The sequence below is a fragment of the Eublepharis macularius genome, chromosome 2 (genome assembly GCF_028583425.1).
Source record: "Eublepharis macularius isolate TG4126 chromosome 2, MPM_Emac_v1.0, whole genome shotgun sequence".
NCBI lineage: Eukaryota > Metazoa > Chordata > Lepidosauria > Squamata > Eublepharidae > Eublepharis > Eublepharis macularius.
This window is the reverse complement of record NC_072791.1, coordinates 5,264,806-5,284,435: the sequence shown is the minus strand read 5'-3', so window position 1 is coordinate 5,284,435 and position 19,630 is coordinate 5,264,806. Positions and strand designations below refer to the sequence as shown.

Sequence of the window (19,630 nt, the reverse complement as noted above, 5' to 3'; positions counted from 1 at the left end):
ATCAACGTCCTGTGTTGGGCTGGAATTCCCTCCATTCCCAAGTTCAGTAGCAGGAGTTCTGGGTTCTTATTAATTTGAAATTGTAAAATTTCACTCATTTCTCTTATTATTTCCCCCCAGTACTGCCTGGCTACCTCACACGACCACCACATATGATAGAGGGAGCCCTCATGCTTCTTACATTTCCAGCATTTATTAGAAGTATTCGAATTCCCTAGCGCAATCTTCTTTGGTGTCATGTACCAACGATAGATCATTTTATAAATGTTCTCTTTGATATTAATACATGTCGTTGTCTTCATTGTAGTTTTCCACAAGTATTCCCATGCCTCCATTGTTATTTCTTTATTAAAGTTTATAGCCCATTTCACCATTTGTGTTTTAACTATCTCATCCTCGGTATACCACTTCAACAGTACTTGGTATACCTTGGATATTCTTTTCTTATCTTCTTTAAGAAGGGTCTGCTCTAGTTCCGAATTCTCTATTCGTATACCTCCCTTTACAGAGTCCGAATTATATAAGTCTCTGATCTGTCTATACTGGAACCAATCGTAGTTAGGTGATAGTTCCTCTTGTGTCTTTATTCTAAGTTTGGATGCTTCAGTTTTAGTTATTTCTTTATACGTTAAACATTGTTGTTCATTATCAACAGCTCTCGGGTCTATCACCTCATATGGAACCACCCACAAAGGGGTTCCTTCTTGTAGATAAATTCTGTACTTCTTCCAGATTATGTATAGACTTCTCCGAACAAAGTGATGCAGGAACATCGAGTTGACCTTTACTTTGTCATGCCATAAATATGCGTGCCATCCAAATATTTTTTTATATCCCTCTAGGGCTAATAGTTTCTTGTTCTTTAATGTCATCCATTCTTTCAACCAAACTAGGCAGATTGCATCATAATAAAGTCTCAGATTGGGCAGTTGCATTCCACCTCTTTCCTTTGCATCTTGTAAAACTTTCACTTTCACTCGAGGCTTCTTGCCTGCCCAAACAAAATCTGATATTTTCCTCTGCCATTTTTCAAATTGTTTGGAGTCTCTGATGATTGGTATTGTCTGTAGCAAAAACATTACTCTTGGTAACACATTCATCTTAACTGCTGCAATCCTGCCCAACCATGACAAATTCAATCTATTCCATTTAATCAAGTCTCTCTCTATCTGAGTCCATAGTTTTTCATAATTGTTTTTGAATAGATCTATGTTCTTTGCAGTTAATTCGACTCCCAAATATTTCACTTTACTTGTTACTTCACAATCCGTTGTTTCCATTAACAATTGTTGTTTCTGCTTAGTCATATTTTTGCATAATATCTTTGACTTCTTTTTGTTAATGAAGAAACCTGCCAAGTCTCCAAACTCCTTGATCTTATCTATCACTCTTGGCATGTTCTCCAATGGGTCCTCTACAATTAACATTATGTCATCCGCAAATGCTCTGACCTTGTATGAATAGTCCTTTATTTTTATTCCACGAATTTCATCATCTTGACGTATTTGTATCATCAGAATCTCCAATACTAAAATGAACAACAATGGAGATAACGGGCAACCTTGTCTTGTTCCTTTACTTATCGTCAATTTCTTGGTCAATTCATCATTCACCACAATTGCTGCAGTCTGGTCTCTATAAATTTCCTTAATTGCTCTGATGAATCTTTCTCCCAATTGTAGCTTTTCCATAGTGGCAAACATAAAGTCCCAGTTTAAATTGTCAAACGCTTTTTCAGCGTCAACAAAGAAGAAACCAACCTCTTTGTCACAACGCTTGTCATAATATTCAATAGCATTGATCACTGTCCTTAAGTTGTCTCTTATTTGTCTGTCTGGCAAAAAGCCTGCTTGTTCCTCCTCTATGACTTCCGAGAGCCACCCCTTCAATCTCTCCGCCAATATCTTCGCAAAAATTTTGTAGTCATTGTTGAGTAGCGATATAGGTCTATAATTTTTCACATTAGTCAGGTCTTGGCCCTCTTTTGGGATCAATGATATATTCGCTTCACTCCAAGTTTCTGGAATCCTTTGATCCCTTAAAACCCCATTCATCACCTCTTTTAGGAATGGTGCCAGTTCATTAGCCATTGTCTTATAGAATTTAGCTGTAAGTCCATCTGGCCCTGGCGCCTTTCCTAGATTTGCAAATTGTATTGCCTTACTTATTTCCTCGTCAGTTACTTCACTATTCAACTTATTTCTCCAAGCTTCCGAGATTTCTGGAAGTTTGGTTTTCTCCAAATATGACGCTATTGATTCTTTGTTTACTTCTTTTTTATTATACAGCTTAGCGTAAAATTTATAAAAGGCTCTACTAATGGTAGCCTGCTCCAAATACGTTTTGTTATCTTCGCAAATTTTATTTATTATCTTCTTTTCCCTTTTCTTCTTCAATTGCCATGCCAGGTACTTCCCAGGTTTATTAGCACCCTCAAACGCTTTTTGATTCAGTCTTTTGAGATTCCACTCCAATTCTTTATTGCTCATTGCTGTTAGCTGTTCTTGAAGTATTTTAATTTCCTGGTATACCTTCTTTTTCCCTGGTCTCTTTTTTAGCTGTATTTCTTTGGCTTTTATTTTCTCCTCAATCTCTTGTCTTTTCTCCTCTTTCTTCTTTCTTGCTCTACCATTTAAGTCCATTAGTATGCCCCTTACAACCGCCTTGTAAGCATCCCAAACTTTATTGGTTGGTACTTCTTTATTCACGTTGTATTGTATAAAAAACTTTGTCTCTCTTCTCAGTATTTCCATATTCTCTCTTTCCTGTAACAAGTCCTCATTTATTCTCCATGCTTTCCTTTTTCTCTTTTTTCCAAATTTCCACATAATTGGGTTGTGATCTGAGCCTACCATAGGCATTATTTCTACCTCCTTAGTCCATAATGCTAAGTCTTTTGAGGCCCAGATCATATCAATTCTTGATAATATAGAATGCCTTGCAGAATAAAAGGTAAACTGTCTGCTTTTAGGATATTCTCTCCTCCATACATCTTCAAGAGTCTCTTGTTGAATCAACTCAAAAAAAAGCTTTGGTAATAGTCCTCTTTTCTTTTGTGCCGTTGTAGTCTTTTTGTCTAGTTCCAAGTCTGTCACTCCATTGAAGTCTCCAGCAAGAATTATCTGGTCGTATGCAAGATCGTCTAAATGCTTCCTTAAATCCTCAAAGAAGCTTTCTTTTGCACCGTTAGGTGCATAAAGTCCGACTACCAACACTCTCTTTAAATTCCAAATACATTCCACTGCTACAAATCTAGCTTCCACATCTCTCATAACAAATTTTGGCTGTAGCTCCTCTTTTATGTACAACACCACTCCTCTTTTTTTCTTGTTGGAGGCCGCTACATATTCTTTGCCCAATTTTCCAGATTTTAAATATTTTACATCCTGCTTTCTGATATGGGTCTCTTGCAAACAAACAATGTCACATTTTTGTTTTAGTAGCCAGTGAAAAGTATTTTTCCTCTTATTCGGTGAGTTTAGTCCATTTACATTCCAAGATAATACTTTACACTCCATACTCATGATCTTGTTGGTAAGTCTTTTTCATTGTCCTTAATAAATCGCTCCATCTCTCGCTCAGATCTGATGCGTTTTTTGGCCCCTCCAAACTCAAAGGACACTCCTTCCGGTAACTCCCATCTGTACCTGATTTTCATGTCCTTCAAAATCTGAATTAGCACTTTATATTTTTTCCGGTCCAGTAACACTGATCTGGGCAGTTCCTTCATTATAATAATCGTCTTGCCATCAATCTCCAATGGATCTTGAAACTGTTTTGTCACAATCCTCTCTTTCATATTTCGTGTTGTAAACTGCACAATCACATCTCTTGGTAGTTTCCTCTGGGTTGCTATTCTCGAATTCACACGGTATGCCACATCTAGGATAGCCACAACTTCCTCCTCCTCCTTCCCCAGGTACTCAGCCAACACCTCAGTCATCTGTTCTTGCGCTGACTTTCCTTCCACTTCTGGCAAGCCACGAAAACGTAGCTGCTTCTCCATATGTTTAGTTTCTGCAACTGACATTCTCCCCTTCACCAATCTCATCTCTGTTTGTTGCGTGTCTGCTAAATTCTCCATCGCGTCTTCTACTGTTTTAACTCTCTGCTGCGTTCCTTGTAATTCATTTCGTATTGTTTCCATACCTTTTTTCACTTCTGACAGCTCCGATTTTACTGTCTGTGTAACCTCTTTAACCTCTTTTATCAGCTCCAATTTCGTGTCCTTAAGTTCTTTAATCATATCTAAAAGTTTTTTGTCCAGGTTTTTATCCAGGTTTTCTATTGCCGATTGCCACTCTTTTTTTGACATCGTGGGGCTTGCTTTAGCTCGCTCCCACGAATCCGCTCTCTTCCTTAACTCCGTGGCGTAAAATTTAACGTTTTTCTATTTTAAATGTCCCGGTCTTCTTATAGAAATTAAGTTTTAAAGAGTCCAAAATGTCGGGCGTCTTTTCTCTATGGTTTCTCTATGATTTTGTAATCCAAGATGGCCTACTTCCTCTTCCGCTGAAGCCGCGACCCTTCCCCTTTCAAAAATGGCGATTCCCTACTTCCTGCCCTCCAGCAAGGGCCGCTTCTCTCCAGCCACTCTATTGTTATTACGCACTTCCTGTCTCCCGTCTTCCCACAGCAGATCTCGCGATGGTGTCTTTTTCTCACAGCTCCAAAGCCACAGGTATTCAAAACAATAGTCCCATTTCTTTAATAACTTCTTTAAACTTAGTCTCTTTTTAAATTCGATTCCTGCCGAGTCTTCCCCTCCTTTTCACTAGTCTGTTGCAGTTTAAAAATCTACTTTTTTTCCTCTCTGTTTTTATCAATCTGTCCCGTCTCAGAAGATAATGATCTTTACCTTCTCTTCACTTTTCTCGGGTTGTAATCGCTGTTTCGATTTTAAGTTCTCCTCTCAGCTTCTTCCCCCAATCGATGCTTGGGTATGTAGGTCTTATGCCAGCCGAATTGGCCCCAAAACTGCCGCAGAGATTATAGCCGACCCGTCGCAAGGTGGGACCTCAAGGATCGGGGGGAGACTCGTTGTGTAAAGCCCCCCCTCGTCCGAGATCTAGCTCACCCTAGGGTCTTGAGCGTTCTTTGCCTGCTCCCCGCCTGAGAGCAGTCGGCCGCGGGCTATTTTCACCCCGCCGGCCGGTTAAAACGGCAGTCCGGTCAGCTCCGCAAGTGGAGCTGCATTAGACCTCCATGGATCCCAAACAGGAAGTCCAGGGTGAGCCTGGCTTCTCAAGGTGGTCTTGCACCTGAACACGTGCGCAGACTGAATGCTGGCTCCACCAACAACAGAAGCGGCCCTCTAAGTCCGACATCTTGTCTCACATAGCCTTGGAAGACCGATAAACAGAGCACAGACACCAAGGGTGGTTCCTTTTACCACTAAGGTTTACTGCCTCTGGTTCCTTTAGTCCCCAGGGCTAGTAAGCCCTGAAGGCTCTATCCTCCGAGAATCTGTCCCATCTCCTTCGAAAGCCAGCTCTGGACGTGGCCTTCACTACATCCACTGGGCATGCATTTCATGATTTAATACTTGTTGAGAAGTTCTTCTTTTTCTCCGTCCTGAATTTATTGTGCCTCATCATGTGTCCCCGAGGCCTAGTATTTAGGGATAAAAACTTCTCTTTGTCCACTTTGTTTAATTTTATAAGCCAGGCATCTATCTATATAAAAGGGAAACCGTGTTCCCAATGATGCACTTTTATCCTGGGCACCTGCACAGGAGCACCAGGATAAAAAATGCGTCCTGGCCAATGCGGCTTCCAGAAGGAGCCGCTGCCGTGGGACAGCCAGGCAAGCCCGCCCACCCTCTGGAGGGAGCCACTGCTATGGGACGGTGGGCAAGTTCACCGGCCCCTCCGGAGGGAGTCGCTGCTGCGGGAAGCCCAACGTTCCCGGGTTTTCTAGGGCCCTTTATTTAAAAAATGGTCTGTATTGCTAGTAATTTCATAAACTTCTATCACATCCGTACTTCATCTGTCTTCCTTCTCCCCTTGAGCTTCAACAATGCTGACTGTTTGGGTTTTTTTCCCTCCTTCACCTACAAACATCTGCAGACATTACAGAAACAGCTGCTAAACTGCTCCAGAGACTGCTGGAGGGGGAGGTATACCCCAATGGGCCCTTGAGCAAGTCCAGAATCCTCCGATGTCCGCAAGGGTTCTTTGGCAGACAAACGGATGCAAAAAGGAAAGCGCTGCTCCACAGCAACGAAGTGGAAGGGAAAATCTACGGCGCACAGACAATAAGACTTACATTATGTTTATGGCAGAAGTTTACTGCTTGGAGGGTCTGCCAAATTATGCTCTTCACAAGATGCTCAGGAACCCTGGGGGAGAAAAACACAAATTTCAGCCACTTTCTGCAGTAAAGAGAGACACCCGTCCTTGGGTCTCTATTTCAGTTTATCACATTTTTATCCTACCGTTCTCCCAGGAAGCTCAGGGCTGGCCTACCCTCCTCCACTACCCGCTCGCCTCCTCACAGCAACCCTACGAGGTTGGCAGGTAGAAGGCAAGTAACTGGTCCAAGTCCACCCAAGGTGCTCCATGGTTCACGAAGGACTCCAAGTCAGCCCTTGCCTGACCCTCCAGACACCCAACTGGTTTTCTGCTTGGCCTTACGTAGAATCCCATTATCAGAGTCGGCTTTAGCAAGCGGTCTCAAGTATGCTAAAGAAAGTCAGGATACTGGCGAAATAAAGAAAACAAACAACACATGTATGGAAACTGATGGACGGGGAAAAAACTAGAACTTAAGTTTCAAAGCCAGTGTTACATCAGCAGAGCAACATTAAGAAGCTAGAAAAGATGAGCAACGACACTTGGTATTTGCACAGAAGTTTCTCCCCTTCCACTTGAGCATCAAACCAACAGGAGAATTTTTTGGAAGCTCAGTTGTAACACAGAAAGCCTGGTCTCTCAGGGAGTGCCATCCTACAGGAGGTTGTGCCTTGCTCAAGGGAGGAGAATGGGGGAGCCAGAAAGCCCACAAAGGCCCTGCTAGCATGTCCCCTTGTGCCAAGAAGACGGATGACAAAACAGCTCCGTCTGAGGCTCAGAGCATGCACAACATTTGAAGGACCGCCACAGGACACCTAGGAAACATACCTTCTTTCAAAGCATAAGCTGTATCATGTGGAGTAACTGGAGCCCGTGGGACCGAATACAGCCCTCTGAGAAGTGCCAGTTTCCAAAAGTCACTCACAGATTACGGTCACCTTCTGCAGGCACTACACCTGAGCAGCTCAGAGGTGGAGACCAGGCCTACCACCACATGCCCCTTCTCTCAAGGAGTTGCCCCAGAGAAGTGGTTGCTGACAAAGGGGCTACACCCTTGGGTCTGAGCAGGGAAAACCCACATTCACCTGACCACTTAGCACTATTTCACATGCTACATTTTTAACAGTTCCACAAATGGTGGAAGTCCCAGGGGCCAAAGTTAGAAGTATAAAGGTATTTTATGGAATGTTTTAGGGGAAATCCTATTGCAAACAATTAGAAACAGGATGTTCTGTTTTGTTGGGTGTTTTTTCCCCCCATGTACATTGTTAGGATACCATGCTTTGAGGGAGCCAGCATACTGGAGCTGATGAACCCAGACTGAGGAGTCACTCCGGAACCTTCCTGGGGTGACCATCGGCCTGTCACAATCTCGTAGCCGAAAGACTGTCATGAGATGCTAAACTCATGCCTGGTGCTTTGACTTCCTTTGAGGAAGATAGTTGGGGGTACAAATATTTATACAATTTCCAAGAGGAACCACACACATGCTGCACAAAACTATAGCACTGTACTTAAATTTACAAGGACATGGGAGACCCAGATTCAAATCCTCACTCTGCCCTGGAAGCTGGATGGATAACCTTGGGCCAGTCACATACACATTCAGCCTAATCTAACTCACAGGAGCAAGAGTCCAGTTGCACCTATAAGACTAACAAAATTTGTGGTATGGTATGAGCTTTCGTGAGCCATAGCTCACTTCTTCAGATACCTGAAGAAGTATCAGAGATATGAAGAAGTGAGCTGTGGCTCACGAAAGCTCATACACTACTGCAAATTTTGTTAGTCTTATAGGTGCTCCTGGACTCTTGCTCTTTTCTACCGATATCTGAAGAAGTGAGCTGTGGCTCACGAAAGCTCATATCCTGCCACAAATTTTGTTCGCCTTATAGGTGCTCCTGGGCTCGTGCTCTTTTCTACTGCTACAGACAAACACAGCTACCCATCTTGATCTACCTCAAAGGGTTGTTGTGAGAATAAAATAAGAGTGGGATATAAGCCGCTTTGGGACTCCACTGGAGAGCAAGGCAGGGTATAAATGAAGCAAACAGATTCTGTTTCTTATTTCAAAGTGCCCATTTTACGTTGCACTTGCGTTTCTGCCAGTTCCTCCATATTGTGCCGAACACGTAATTGGCCCCTCTTTCCAGACCTCTGTGGACACACAAAACAGTGAACAGTGGTCCAATTGGGGCTCACAGCAGTGTAAGGCCATGTGCTTGGTGGCCACGCTTTCCGTGAGTCTTTGGGGCACACTGGGGCGGTGGCGGTCTTGTTCCACAGCAAACGGCATTCCCGTGTCAATTTGAGAGCCGCAGCCTTGCTTTCTCAGCCAGCCCTTCCTCTTCTGCGGGCCCCTCAGCTCATATAAGGCCGGCAAACTAACCTGTAAACCCAGGCTCAGGAATGAGGGAACCAGGGATATCAGTGTCCTCTGCAAACTCAACCGATTTACCCACATCCCATAATACGAGAGAAGAGGATTCTCTTCCCCCGCCCGCTAGCGACGTCCTGGCTCCTTCTCTGTGTGAACCGCTGTTTAAAAGGATGAGCGGTTGACCTTCAAGGGAGGTTTACAAGCTCCGCTGGCCAACATGCTGGAGCAAGACCCCTTGACAACGGTCTGGCAGAGGCCGATCCGCCCTCCACCCCTCACCGGGCCTTGTTTTCCCTGCAGATGTGTGGAAAACAGCAAAGCATGTACTTCTCGCAATGTTCATTCGTTCACTTCTGCAGCCGATCCCATAAAATATGGGCCCGTTATCTAGACTGTAGACCACTGTACCTATGACTACTATGCATTCCTGGAAGAAAAGCAGGATAAAAATATTTCCATAACTTCGGCTCTACCCGGACAGATGCGATTTTTAATATCAGAGCTCTGACCAAGGCTGGCCCACCCCGTAACATAACAACAACATAATAACATCCAATGTATATACCGCTCTTCAGGCAGTATACTCAACTGCTTGTGTTTGTTTTTAAATATTTATATTGTATTTATTACGTTTTAAATTGTGCTTGTAATTTTAATATCTATAAATGTGATCCACCCTGAGCCTGCTGGAGGGCGGAATACAAATTTAAACAAACAAACAAATAAAATAACACCGACTCAGAGTGGTTTACAAAGTATGTCATTATTATCCCTACAACAATCACCCTGTGAGGTGGGTGGGGTTGAGAGAGCTCTGAAGAGCTGTGATTGACTCAAGGTCTCCCAGCTGGCTTCAAGTGGAAAATCCAGCCTGGCTCTCCAGATTAGAGTCCTGCCGCTCTTAAACACTACACCAAACTGGCTCTCGGCCTCAGCTCTCAGTCCAGCCTCCTTTTTCCTCAAAGTGGCCAACAATGATATTCTGCTTCCCCCAGGCAGGCGAGGAACACCCCACCACCACAGAGGCCTAAAGCCAAAGATGCTGCCTGGTTTGGGCCTGGCTGTAGGCGGCTCATCCCAAGTTGCAATGCCAGTCACTTCCCATGCCACTGATGACTGGGACCCAGCTGAGCCACCCTCCTCCCCCTGGCATTGCTTGGGAGGCTTGGTTGGAGACCACTTTGTGGGCATCTCCACAAGCAAAGCACGAAGGCCACCACCTTGCCCCATCCCACCTGTCACTGGCATTCAAAGGGATGCCGACAATACTTAGTCATTCCACAGCACCCCAAGTAACTAGTTGTTTACTAATCTCTCCATTCCTACACAATGTTGGGCTTTGGGTCCAATGAAACAAACAAGCAAACACCCCTGCAAGGAAGACTTTTGGGGGAAATAAGAGACTGCTAAGGGGGAAGAGGGAGAGATGAAGCCCTGTGAGGTAGATTTTATCTGAGGGCACGCAACTTGCACGAAACCATGCAGGGGCTTTATGGCTGAGTACGGGGGCAGTCCTGGATCTCCCAGATAATATTTCCGCACGCTGGCTCTATAGAGCTCCGTATCCGATTTCTCCTGTTTTTTCAAATTTCTGCAATCTATACCCTATTGTATTGTTTATCGAATGTCCCAGCTGTTGATGGTACCGAATTACACCGTGTAATCTGCCTGGAGAAAAGCGAGCTATAAATAACAAAAATAAATAAAAGCACGGCACTCTACGAACTTCAGACAAAGATCCCCCAAAGAAAATAAAAATATTCTTAACAGCTTTTACTTCTGAGAGATCCCTTCTAAAATATTCCAGTTCTATCACGATAGCTCCCCCACCAAAAGTTCTTGCACTGAAGGAGGTGTGCAACTGTCTGAGATGAGCCTCTGTGCCAGAAAAAAAGGCTACATGGGTCATGCCCCCCCACATTCTCATTTTTGCTTACTGGACAGAGGCTATGTGCCATCCTCAACTATGTGGGCAGCAGTTCACTGCCAGGAGAAACTTGCAGCGTAATTGTGCCATTTTTACACTAAAGAAAATGGCTGAACTAGTACTCAGTTTTCACATCTCCTTGTCCAACACTCTGTTTGGCGGGCTTTTCCAGCTCTGAAATGAATTCAAGAATCCTTTAGTTCCACAAGAACCACATTACTAGAACCAGAGGAGTTAGCCCTGTTAGTCTCTAGCTGCAAAATAGTAGCACCTTTAAGACTAACCAACTTTATTGTAGCATAAGCTTTCGAGAATCACAGCTCTCTTCATCAGATGCATCTGATGAAGGGAGATGTGACTCTCAAAAGCATATGCTACAGATGCATCTAACAAAGAGAGCTGTGGCTCTCGAAAGCTTATGCTACAATAAAATTAGTTAGTCTTAAAGGTGCTACTGGACTCTCTACTACATTACTAGAAGGTTTTCCTGAGCATTGTAAAGTTGCCGCAGCAGGCAGGGAAAACTCTGTCCTCAGATACCGGCTCACGCTGGCTTATCATATGCCAGAGATTCACCGAGGCCTCTAAGGAGCGATTCTCTCCCCCTCCCATCAAGCTAACCAAATATCACTCCAAATGTTCTACCTTAACCGTGTTATCTCCTTGGTGAGGTACTGATACTTAGCCCATCCTTTCAGGCAGCATTGCCGCACTCCATAGCAACGAAACACGTTGCCCCAGGAACGGCCCTTGTGGTCTCTCTCGACTTGCGATCATCTTTGTGTTTCTATGGAGAACCTTTTATAGTGAAAACCTCATCAGAAAGGCCCTCTGCTGTAGGAACTGGCAACTTACCCACGTGGGTTCTTGTCCAATTCGTGGAGAACAGTGTGATCGCAGTATTCAAAGACTAAGTGAAGCTTTCGTTTCCTCCGGAAAACCTCCAAAAGGTTGACCAAATTGGGGTGTTTGAGTTGCTGAAAAACAGAAAAAACAAGGCAAAGTCAACAGGGGCCTGCGTCCACCACACAGGCTGTGTTCAAATGAGTGGGGCCGGCAGGGGGAAAACAGTATTTCTCTTGACTGTTTTTGGCTGTGTTGTTTTGTTTTAGTTATCAATCCTAGTAGCATAACCTCCACTAAGCACACATCTCCTAATCCCCGACAGTCAGGGAAGAAGATGCTCTTGATGGGCAGCCCAGCCTCCAAAGAAAATCACTGTACAAGTAGCCCAATTTTTCTAGCAAAATTCTGTATATCAAAATGAATAAAGTGCATACTTAACCATTTTAAAAGTACTCCAATGTCTAAAGTGCAAAATATTTTGCACTTTAGACATTGGAGCACTTTTCAAATGGTTGATTATGTACTTTGTTAATGAACTTTGATATAAAAAATTTTGCTAGAAAAATTGTTTTATAATTTGGGACATGCAATGTATTTTATAGTTAGCTTTTCACTGCTTATTGCTTCTTTCTAGTCTCTTTCCGTGCTACTCTCCTTGTAAGTTACACAGAACGGCTTTTGAGTTCTCTGGAACTCTTCATCAGGTTGCACATTAAGAAAAAAAACAAAAAAAGGAGGGGAAAAAAACATATTTCGGGCCTCTTTTCTGCCTCCTGTGGGATCTTTGGGTCAGGGAACCAAGGGGCCCCCAACTTCATTGAGTCCAGGTGCCATCCTTGGTGCCCACTTGCCAAGTCAGCAACATGGGTGACGCTTTTAAGGCAATGCCTGTTAGCCAGCTGTGACTAGTCCTTTAAAGGCCAACGGCCTGTCAATCAGCTGGGAGGCAGCCTTGGAGAAGGGAATGAGTTGCAGCTGAGCTTCAAGGCAGCAGGAGCTTTCCAGGGGAACTGCTCAGATATCAACTTTGTACGGGCTCGGGTGGGTCTCTTACACTCTAAGGATGCTTAGTTGACATGAGCGGGTAAAGGGTGTGGCTGGCTTGTTATCCGATTGTACCCCTAGCATGCTGGAAACAAAAAATGGAAGCATCTAATAGAAAAATACAAAAAAAGCAGCTAGTCAAACATCTAATATTAGGGCAGGCACACAGATTCCTTGGAAGGCTGAGAGAAGCAGAAGATTTTGTACTACCCATGCTGGAAATTAATTTTAGTTGGCATATGTGGCAAAAAGTCAACAGAAACCAACTGGGATAGTATCAGTTTGTAAGAGGGAGATTTGAATCCAGTGTCCCTTTAACGACTAACAAGATACAGTCCTAATACAGGCAGGGGACTACGACACAATAGGCATTACTGAATCTTGGTGGAATGACTCTCGTAACTGGAATACTAGGACCGAGGGATACAACTTGTTCAAAAGAGAGACAATTGGGGTGGGGTTATTTTTTTCTCTTCTGTTCAGTATCTCATAATTATTCTTTTATTTATCTAAAATTAAAATAAATAAACATAAAAATAACAAAAAGGGGACAAAATATTATTGAAGAGGAAATAGAAGAAGGTTTGTCTGGGTTTAGGGAGGGAACTCTACCTTCCCAAGAAGTCTTGCTGTGCGATTATTTCTCTGTATTTATAAAATAGATTTTGACATAGTTACATTTCTACCCACTGTCAATATAGCTTCTAGTCATAACAATAATTCCTATTAATAATTAATTATCAATATTTTGGCAGTAGTAATATTTATTATTAATATTGTAATCGATAGGATTGCTCATTAATGTATTAGTAAACGTGATTACTTCTGTGTTTGTCCTTATTTTAAAAAATTAAGGTGGCGGGTTTGTACAGTAGAGGAGGGTTGTTGGCTTTATTTGGTGTGGTTTAAGGGACTGGTAAGCTATGTGTAAAGTAACGTCACAAATCATATATTATTATTATTTCTAATTTTTGATTGATTCAATTATAAATTATACTTTTCAAATTAAAAAAAAGAGAAAGATAGACAAATAAGGAAGGGGGGGAGGAGTAGCATTATATGTAAAGGAGGTATATACTTGTGAGGAAATACATATATCTCTGAGCATGGAAATTTAGTTGAGAGTCTCTGGGTAAAAATAAAAGGAGTAAGAAATAATAGTGATATTACGGTGGGGGTCTGCTATAGACCCACAAGCCAGGCAGAGGACTTGGAAGAGATGCTCCTGCAACAAATACAGAGTTCATAGAGAGACAGGACACAGTGGTCATGGGAGATTTCAATTACCCAGGTATCTGTTGGAAGTCTAACTCTGCTAAAAATGAAAGATCAAATATATTCCTGATTTGTCTTGCTGACAACTTCATTTTTCAGAAAGCGGAGAGGGGAACAAGGGGTTCTGCTATCTTGGACTTGATTCTCACCAACAAGGAAGAACTGGCTGACAAGGTGAAGGTAGCGGGCACCCTGGGTAGCAGTGACGATGTAATTTTGGAATTTACAGTCTTGGGGAAGAGAAACGCCATACGCAGTCAAATATATTGGTTGGACTTCAGGAAAGCACATTTTAAGGAACTGAAAGTTATGCTGGGTTGAATCCCATGGTCAGAAATACTTAAGGAGAAGGGAGTTCAAGAGTGGTAGGTGAAATATTAAAGGCACGATCACAAATGATTCCTATAAGAAGGAAAAACGGGAGGAGCCTAAAGAAGCCAAGGTGGCTCCATAAACAGCTTTCTAACAAATTGAGAAATAAAAAAGACTTGTTTAGGGAATGGAAGGAGAGCCTTATAACCAGATACCCAGAGGAGTTAGCCGTGTTAGTCTGTAGTAGCAAAATCAAAGAGAGTCCAGTAGCACCTTTAAGACTAACCAAGGCTGATTCCGCACACGTTGGATAATGCACTTTCAATGCACTTTATCAATTGTTTGAGGTGGATTTTTTGTTCCGCACATGAAAAAATCCATTCCAAATGATCTATAAAGAGGACTGGAAGTGCATTATCCAACATGTGCGGAATCACTCCAACTTTATTGTAGCATAAGCTTTTGAGAATCACAGTTCTCTTCGTCAGATGCAGGCTGCATCGTCAGATGTATCAGACAAAGAGATCTGTGATTCTCGAAAGCTTATGCTACAATAAAGTTGGTTAGTCTTAAAGGTGCTACTGGACTCTTTTTGATAACCAAAGACGAATCTAAATAAATAACCAATGCTTGTAGGGAGCGTGTTAGAAAAGCTAACACTCAGTATGAGCTTAGGCTAGCAAGAGATGCTAAAAACAACAATAATGGGTTCTTTGCTGATGTTCAAAGCAAGAAAAAGGGCAAGGACGTGGTGGGCCCTTTACAGGGACAGGAAAGTGAAATTGTAACAGATGATGAGCAGAGGGCAGAACTGCTCAATTCCTACTTTTCCTCAGTCTTCTCCTGCGAGGGAAACGGTGCTCAACGTGGCAATAACAGACCACATGATGGGGGAAGGGAGTTACAGCCGAATATTGGCATAGGGGTAGTACATAAACTCCTAGTTTCTTTAAATGAAACTAAATCCTCAGGGCCAGATGAATTGCACTCAAGGGTACTAAAAGAACGTGCAGATGTAATTTCTGAGCATCTGTCCGTTATTGTTGAGACTTCTTGGAGATCAGGTGAGGTGCCAAAAGATTGGAGGCAGGCAAATGTTGTCCCCATCTTCAAGAAGGGGAAAACGGAGGATCAGAGTCACTACAAACCCATCAGCTTGACGTCTGTACCTGGAAAAGTTTTAGAACAAATCATCAGTCAGTCCTTGAGCATTTCGAAAGGATGGCTGTGATTACTAAGAGCCAGCATGGGTTTCTCAAGAAGAAGTCATGTCAGACTAACCTTCTCTCTTTTTTTGAGAAAGTTATTACCTTGCTAGATCAGGGGAATGCTGTAGACATAGCTTATCTCGATTTCAGGAAGGCTTTTGATAAGGTTCCACATAATATCCTTGTTGACAAGTTGGTAAAATGTGGTTTGGATCCTATTACTATTAGGTGGATCTGTAATTGGTTGACAGATAGCATTCAAAGAGTGCTAGGTAATGGTTCCTCGTCCTCTTGGATAAGAGTGACAAGTGGAGTTCCTCAAGGATCAGTCCTGGGACCTCTTCTGTTCAACATTTTTATAAATGATTTGGATGAAGGAATAGAGGGAACACTTCTTAAATTTGCAGATGATACTAAATTGGGAGGGGTGGCAAATACGGTCGAAGACAGAGTAAGGATACAGGATGATCTTGACAGACTGGAAAACTGGGCTAAAACAAATAAAATGAATTTCAACAGGGATGAGCAGGGAGGGCAGGAAGGGCCACATCAGTGCTTAGTTCTTGTGGCCCCTTCTTACATGCCCAGGGCAAGGCCGATCGCCACCTTGGAGTCAGGAAGCAATTTTCCATAGGCCAGTTTGGTTAGACATCCTGACAGTGTTTTGCCATCTTCTGGGCATGGAGCAAGGGTCACTGGGTGTGTGTGTGTGGGGGGGGAGGGGAGGTAGTTGTGAATTTCCTGCATTGTGCAGGAGGTTGGACTAGATGACCTTGGAGGTTCCTTCCAACGCTGTGATTCTATGATTCTAAGATTTCCAGGGTATAAGATTTGAGAGCCAAATCTCGCTTCATCAGATACAGGGAGAAATGTTATTTTGTAAGAAAAATAATGTGATTATTTCATAATGCGAAATCTTATTTTGTATTGCAAGGAAAACTACTATGCAAAGCCTTTTCACACATTCATTTTCCTCCAGTTTCAAACCCCTTTCTTTATAAGCTGAACTCAGGTATTCCCTCAGGTATTCTTTGCTGCCTATTTACACATTGGAGATCTATCCAAAATGTCTGTGGGAAGCCACCTCTCTTCCCCCCTTTCCATGCCACCCTCAGCTTAATTTTCATTCCATCTGAAGTGTGGACTAGTTTATTATTTCATCCCTTGTTATTCGTATTTGCTCCCCCACCAATATAAGCTCATTTGGACTGTGGCTGTAAGCTACTTGGGGCAGAGCCTCATCTTTTTGGAATCAACTTCCATTGCTCTGGGAAATGCCAAGAACACAGATAGTGTTCCTAAATCGTTATAATCTGCAACTGCCGGTTCCCACAAGCGCCTTTATACATTCACACCCTTCCTATCTTTGACCCTGTGGGTCTGGAGGACACAGGCCATGCCTTGATAGAAGGGACCGAACTTCCAGTTTTTGGCTCTTTCCCAGCAATAGTTAATTTCTAGAAAGCATCTCAAACCTGAAGGGAGACACCCACACCTTCAAAACTAGAGGCCTTTCTCCTAAATGCTGGTGTTTTTCTTCCACATTTCTCAAGACTAAGCCAAAGCAGCCAGAATAGCGGCCAGGGGTGACCCTCAGCTTTGGTTACCTTTGCATAATTGTTTCCAGCAGGGCTTTTTTTCAGCGGGAACGCAGTGAAACGGAGTTCCGGCACCTCTTGAAAATAGTCACATGGCCGGTGGCCCCACCCCCTGATCTCCAGAGGAGTTTAGATTGCCCTCTGTGCCGCTGCGGCATAGAGGGCAATCTAAACTCCCCTCTGATCAAGGGGCGGAGCCACTGGCCATGTGACCATTTTCGCCGAGGGTGATTTAAACTTTAAAAAACTCCCCCCTTGTTCCAGCTAACCCAAAGTGACGTCATTGTGCGGTCCTGAGTTCTACCACTGAGTTCCACCACCTCTTCCCAGAAAACAAGCCCTGGTTTCCAGTAGATATATTTTTTGAAACTGAGTCTAGCAGCCACTTGAAGAGAAACTGGATTGCATTCTAGCACAGCCGACTTCATCAGATGCATGGAGCAGATCCTCGGTGATTGCCAAGCGAGAACCTACCGCATGCATGTCTTTAAAGTGCTCTTAGACTCACTTATTTTTGCTACCAGCGTTTAGGAGAAAGGCCTCTAGTTTTGAAGTTGTGGGTGGCTCCCTTCAGGTTTGAGATGCTTTTTCTGGAATTTTCTGTACCTCTCTTATACCTGAAATGTTAGGCCCCCCGACTGCCCCGAGAGGCTACAGGTGAGCTGGCTGGCAGAATATGAATTGCAGGATAAAATAAAAGTTTAAAATGAAGCCTACACAATTCTGTGAAAAACAGCTGTGTTTGCTTTCAACTGTGCACATTTGTTCTACAATGCAAGCCTGTCTCTCACATGATTATCCACCCCTCACAGAACTCCTTTGATTCTTTACAGGTTTTATTCTGGACACACACAGAGACATACTTTTGCACTGTTGGAAACCAGGTCACTTTTGGTGATTAAAAGCTTTTCTAACAACAGCACAAAAACATCAGCGGAGAGACAGAGGGACCTGATGTCTTTGTAAGACACTTCCGCCCGCCCCCCCCCCACCCATACACACATTTTCCCAACTTGTTTTTCCACACATTTCAAAACCATCAACAGCAAGAGAAAGAAAAAAAGAGGGGATAACAACAGTTCCCTTTTTAATCTCCTTGCCACACGCTGCCTGCCTCTCCGATCCCTGCTACCAGAGGCTGTGCGTTACCTGGGGCCTTTGTTCTTCAAGTGTTTACAAGGCTGGGGGAAAAAAAGTTTCATCAGGAATCTCATTTTTCACTGATGAAAGTGCAGCCTTCTTAGATCTGAGACAAGGCCCCGGTGGCCCAACTTGCACTGCTGTCTAAAGCGCAAACAAACAATCTGTTACTATTGACCAAGGCGAGAGATGAAGGAGCAGGCCTGCAGTTACTTGTTCGATCAATACCCTTCGGCACAGGCCCCGCATTTCACGTTGTCTTGTTTTGTTTGCAACGGTTGCATGAAGAGGAGACGCATCCATCACCCACGATGCCTGACATGAGCTGACGGTGCTACTGTTGGGTTCCTTTCTGGCCCTTTGGAATCCTTCTCAGAGGAGCCCTGTTAGATCAGAACCATGGCCCATTTGGTGCAGCATCATTTTCCACAATAGCTAACCAGATGACGTAGGAAGGCCTCCAATCAGAGCAAGGAAATCTAGGCTTTCCCCTTTGGCTGTTCCCCAGCGCCTGGTATTCAGAGGTAAACTGCCACTCAACTTGGAGGTTCCATCATACTAACAGCTGTCTGAGAGTCTCTCTACACGATACCTCTGACACGTGAAGAACACTTGTCGGGAGAGGCATGTTAGCCGGGAAGGGTAGTTTAAAAAGACAGAGCCAGCGGCAGGGCAAAGGCTTTGCTATACACTGGAGCTGTGTGAAGGGGCTGTGAAATGGCAGAAGGGAAACTTCAGCCCATTTTAACCTCTCCAGGTCCAAGCCCAGCTCTGGAAGGCAGCTCCAGCCCATCTCCATTCCTCGCTACCCTCTGGTTGCAATCCCACAGTTTTAGACTGGAGAGGTGAAATTGACAGAGCCTACCTGGCAGCGAAGATGAAATTAACAAACTCTCTGAGGAGTGATCTCCACCGGCTGTCTTTTTAAACTACCCTTCCCAGATAAAATTGTGTCTCCCAGTCCCTACACTTGACAAACACGCAACGAAGCATCTCATGTATAGAGACTCTGAACTGGTGGCTTTCACTACATCCCACAGCAGTGAGCCTCATGCATTTGTCACGCCATTATATTAAGAGAAGGTTATGGAGATGTGAGGCTCTGATCAGGCAACAGTTGCCTGTTCATGGGGAGGGAGGACCACTGAGAAAGAAACATAAGTGAGGTTCCTGAAACTGCACATAAAATGCAAACAGCTGCTAAAGTTACCAGAATGGAATTGTTGGGGGGAGGGGAGGTTATTTTTACATGTTGACACGGAACATTTTAATGTGAGGGTTCAAAAAAAAGTTTAAAGCTGTTTTGAGTTTTTTTCTAACATGCAGGTGATTCTATTGCAAGATGTCCGTAAACGAAGATGGCTTTTGAAAAGATCAGAGAAATTAACAGAGAACAGAAGTCTGGCAGTGGTCCTCAGTCATGACAGCTAACCTCTATGTTCAAAGGCAGAGAACCTTTGACAACCAGAGTCTATGAAATTACAGGATAGTTACTTTTATGCTTCCAGAGGCGTCCAGCTGTTGAAGGCACTACTGCCCTGTGTCCTACCACTCTGCTAGCTACTGGTCCCTTCCCCCTTGGACGCAAGGGCTTTTTGCATTGGAGG

The 19,630-nt window shown here is 43.6% G+C and overlaps 1 protein-coding gene across 1 annotated transcript in view; it reads right to left on the bottom strand.

Annotated features, from left to right (window-relative positions):
* The window catches only part of CDKL1 (cyclin dependent kinase like 1), a 40,876-nt gene that overhangs the window by 14,669 nt on the left and 6,577 nt on the right, over positions 1–19,630 (bottom strand). Inside the window, exons 3-4 of the mRNA XM_054972390.1 lie at positions 11,456–11,577; positions 6,268–6,340 (exon numbers count right to left, since the gene is read on the bottom strand). Coding sequence (XP_054828365.1) covers positions 6,268–6,340; positions 11,456–11,577 — 195 coding nt within the window. The remainder of the gene's footprint in view (positions 1–6,267; positions 6,341–11,455; positions 11,578–19,630) is intronic.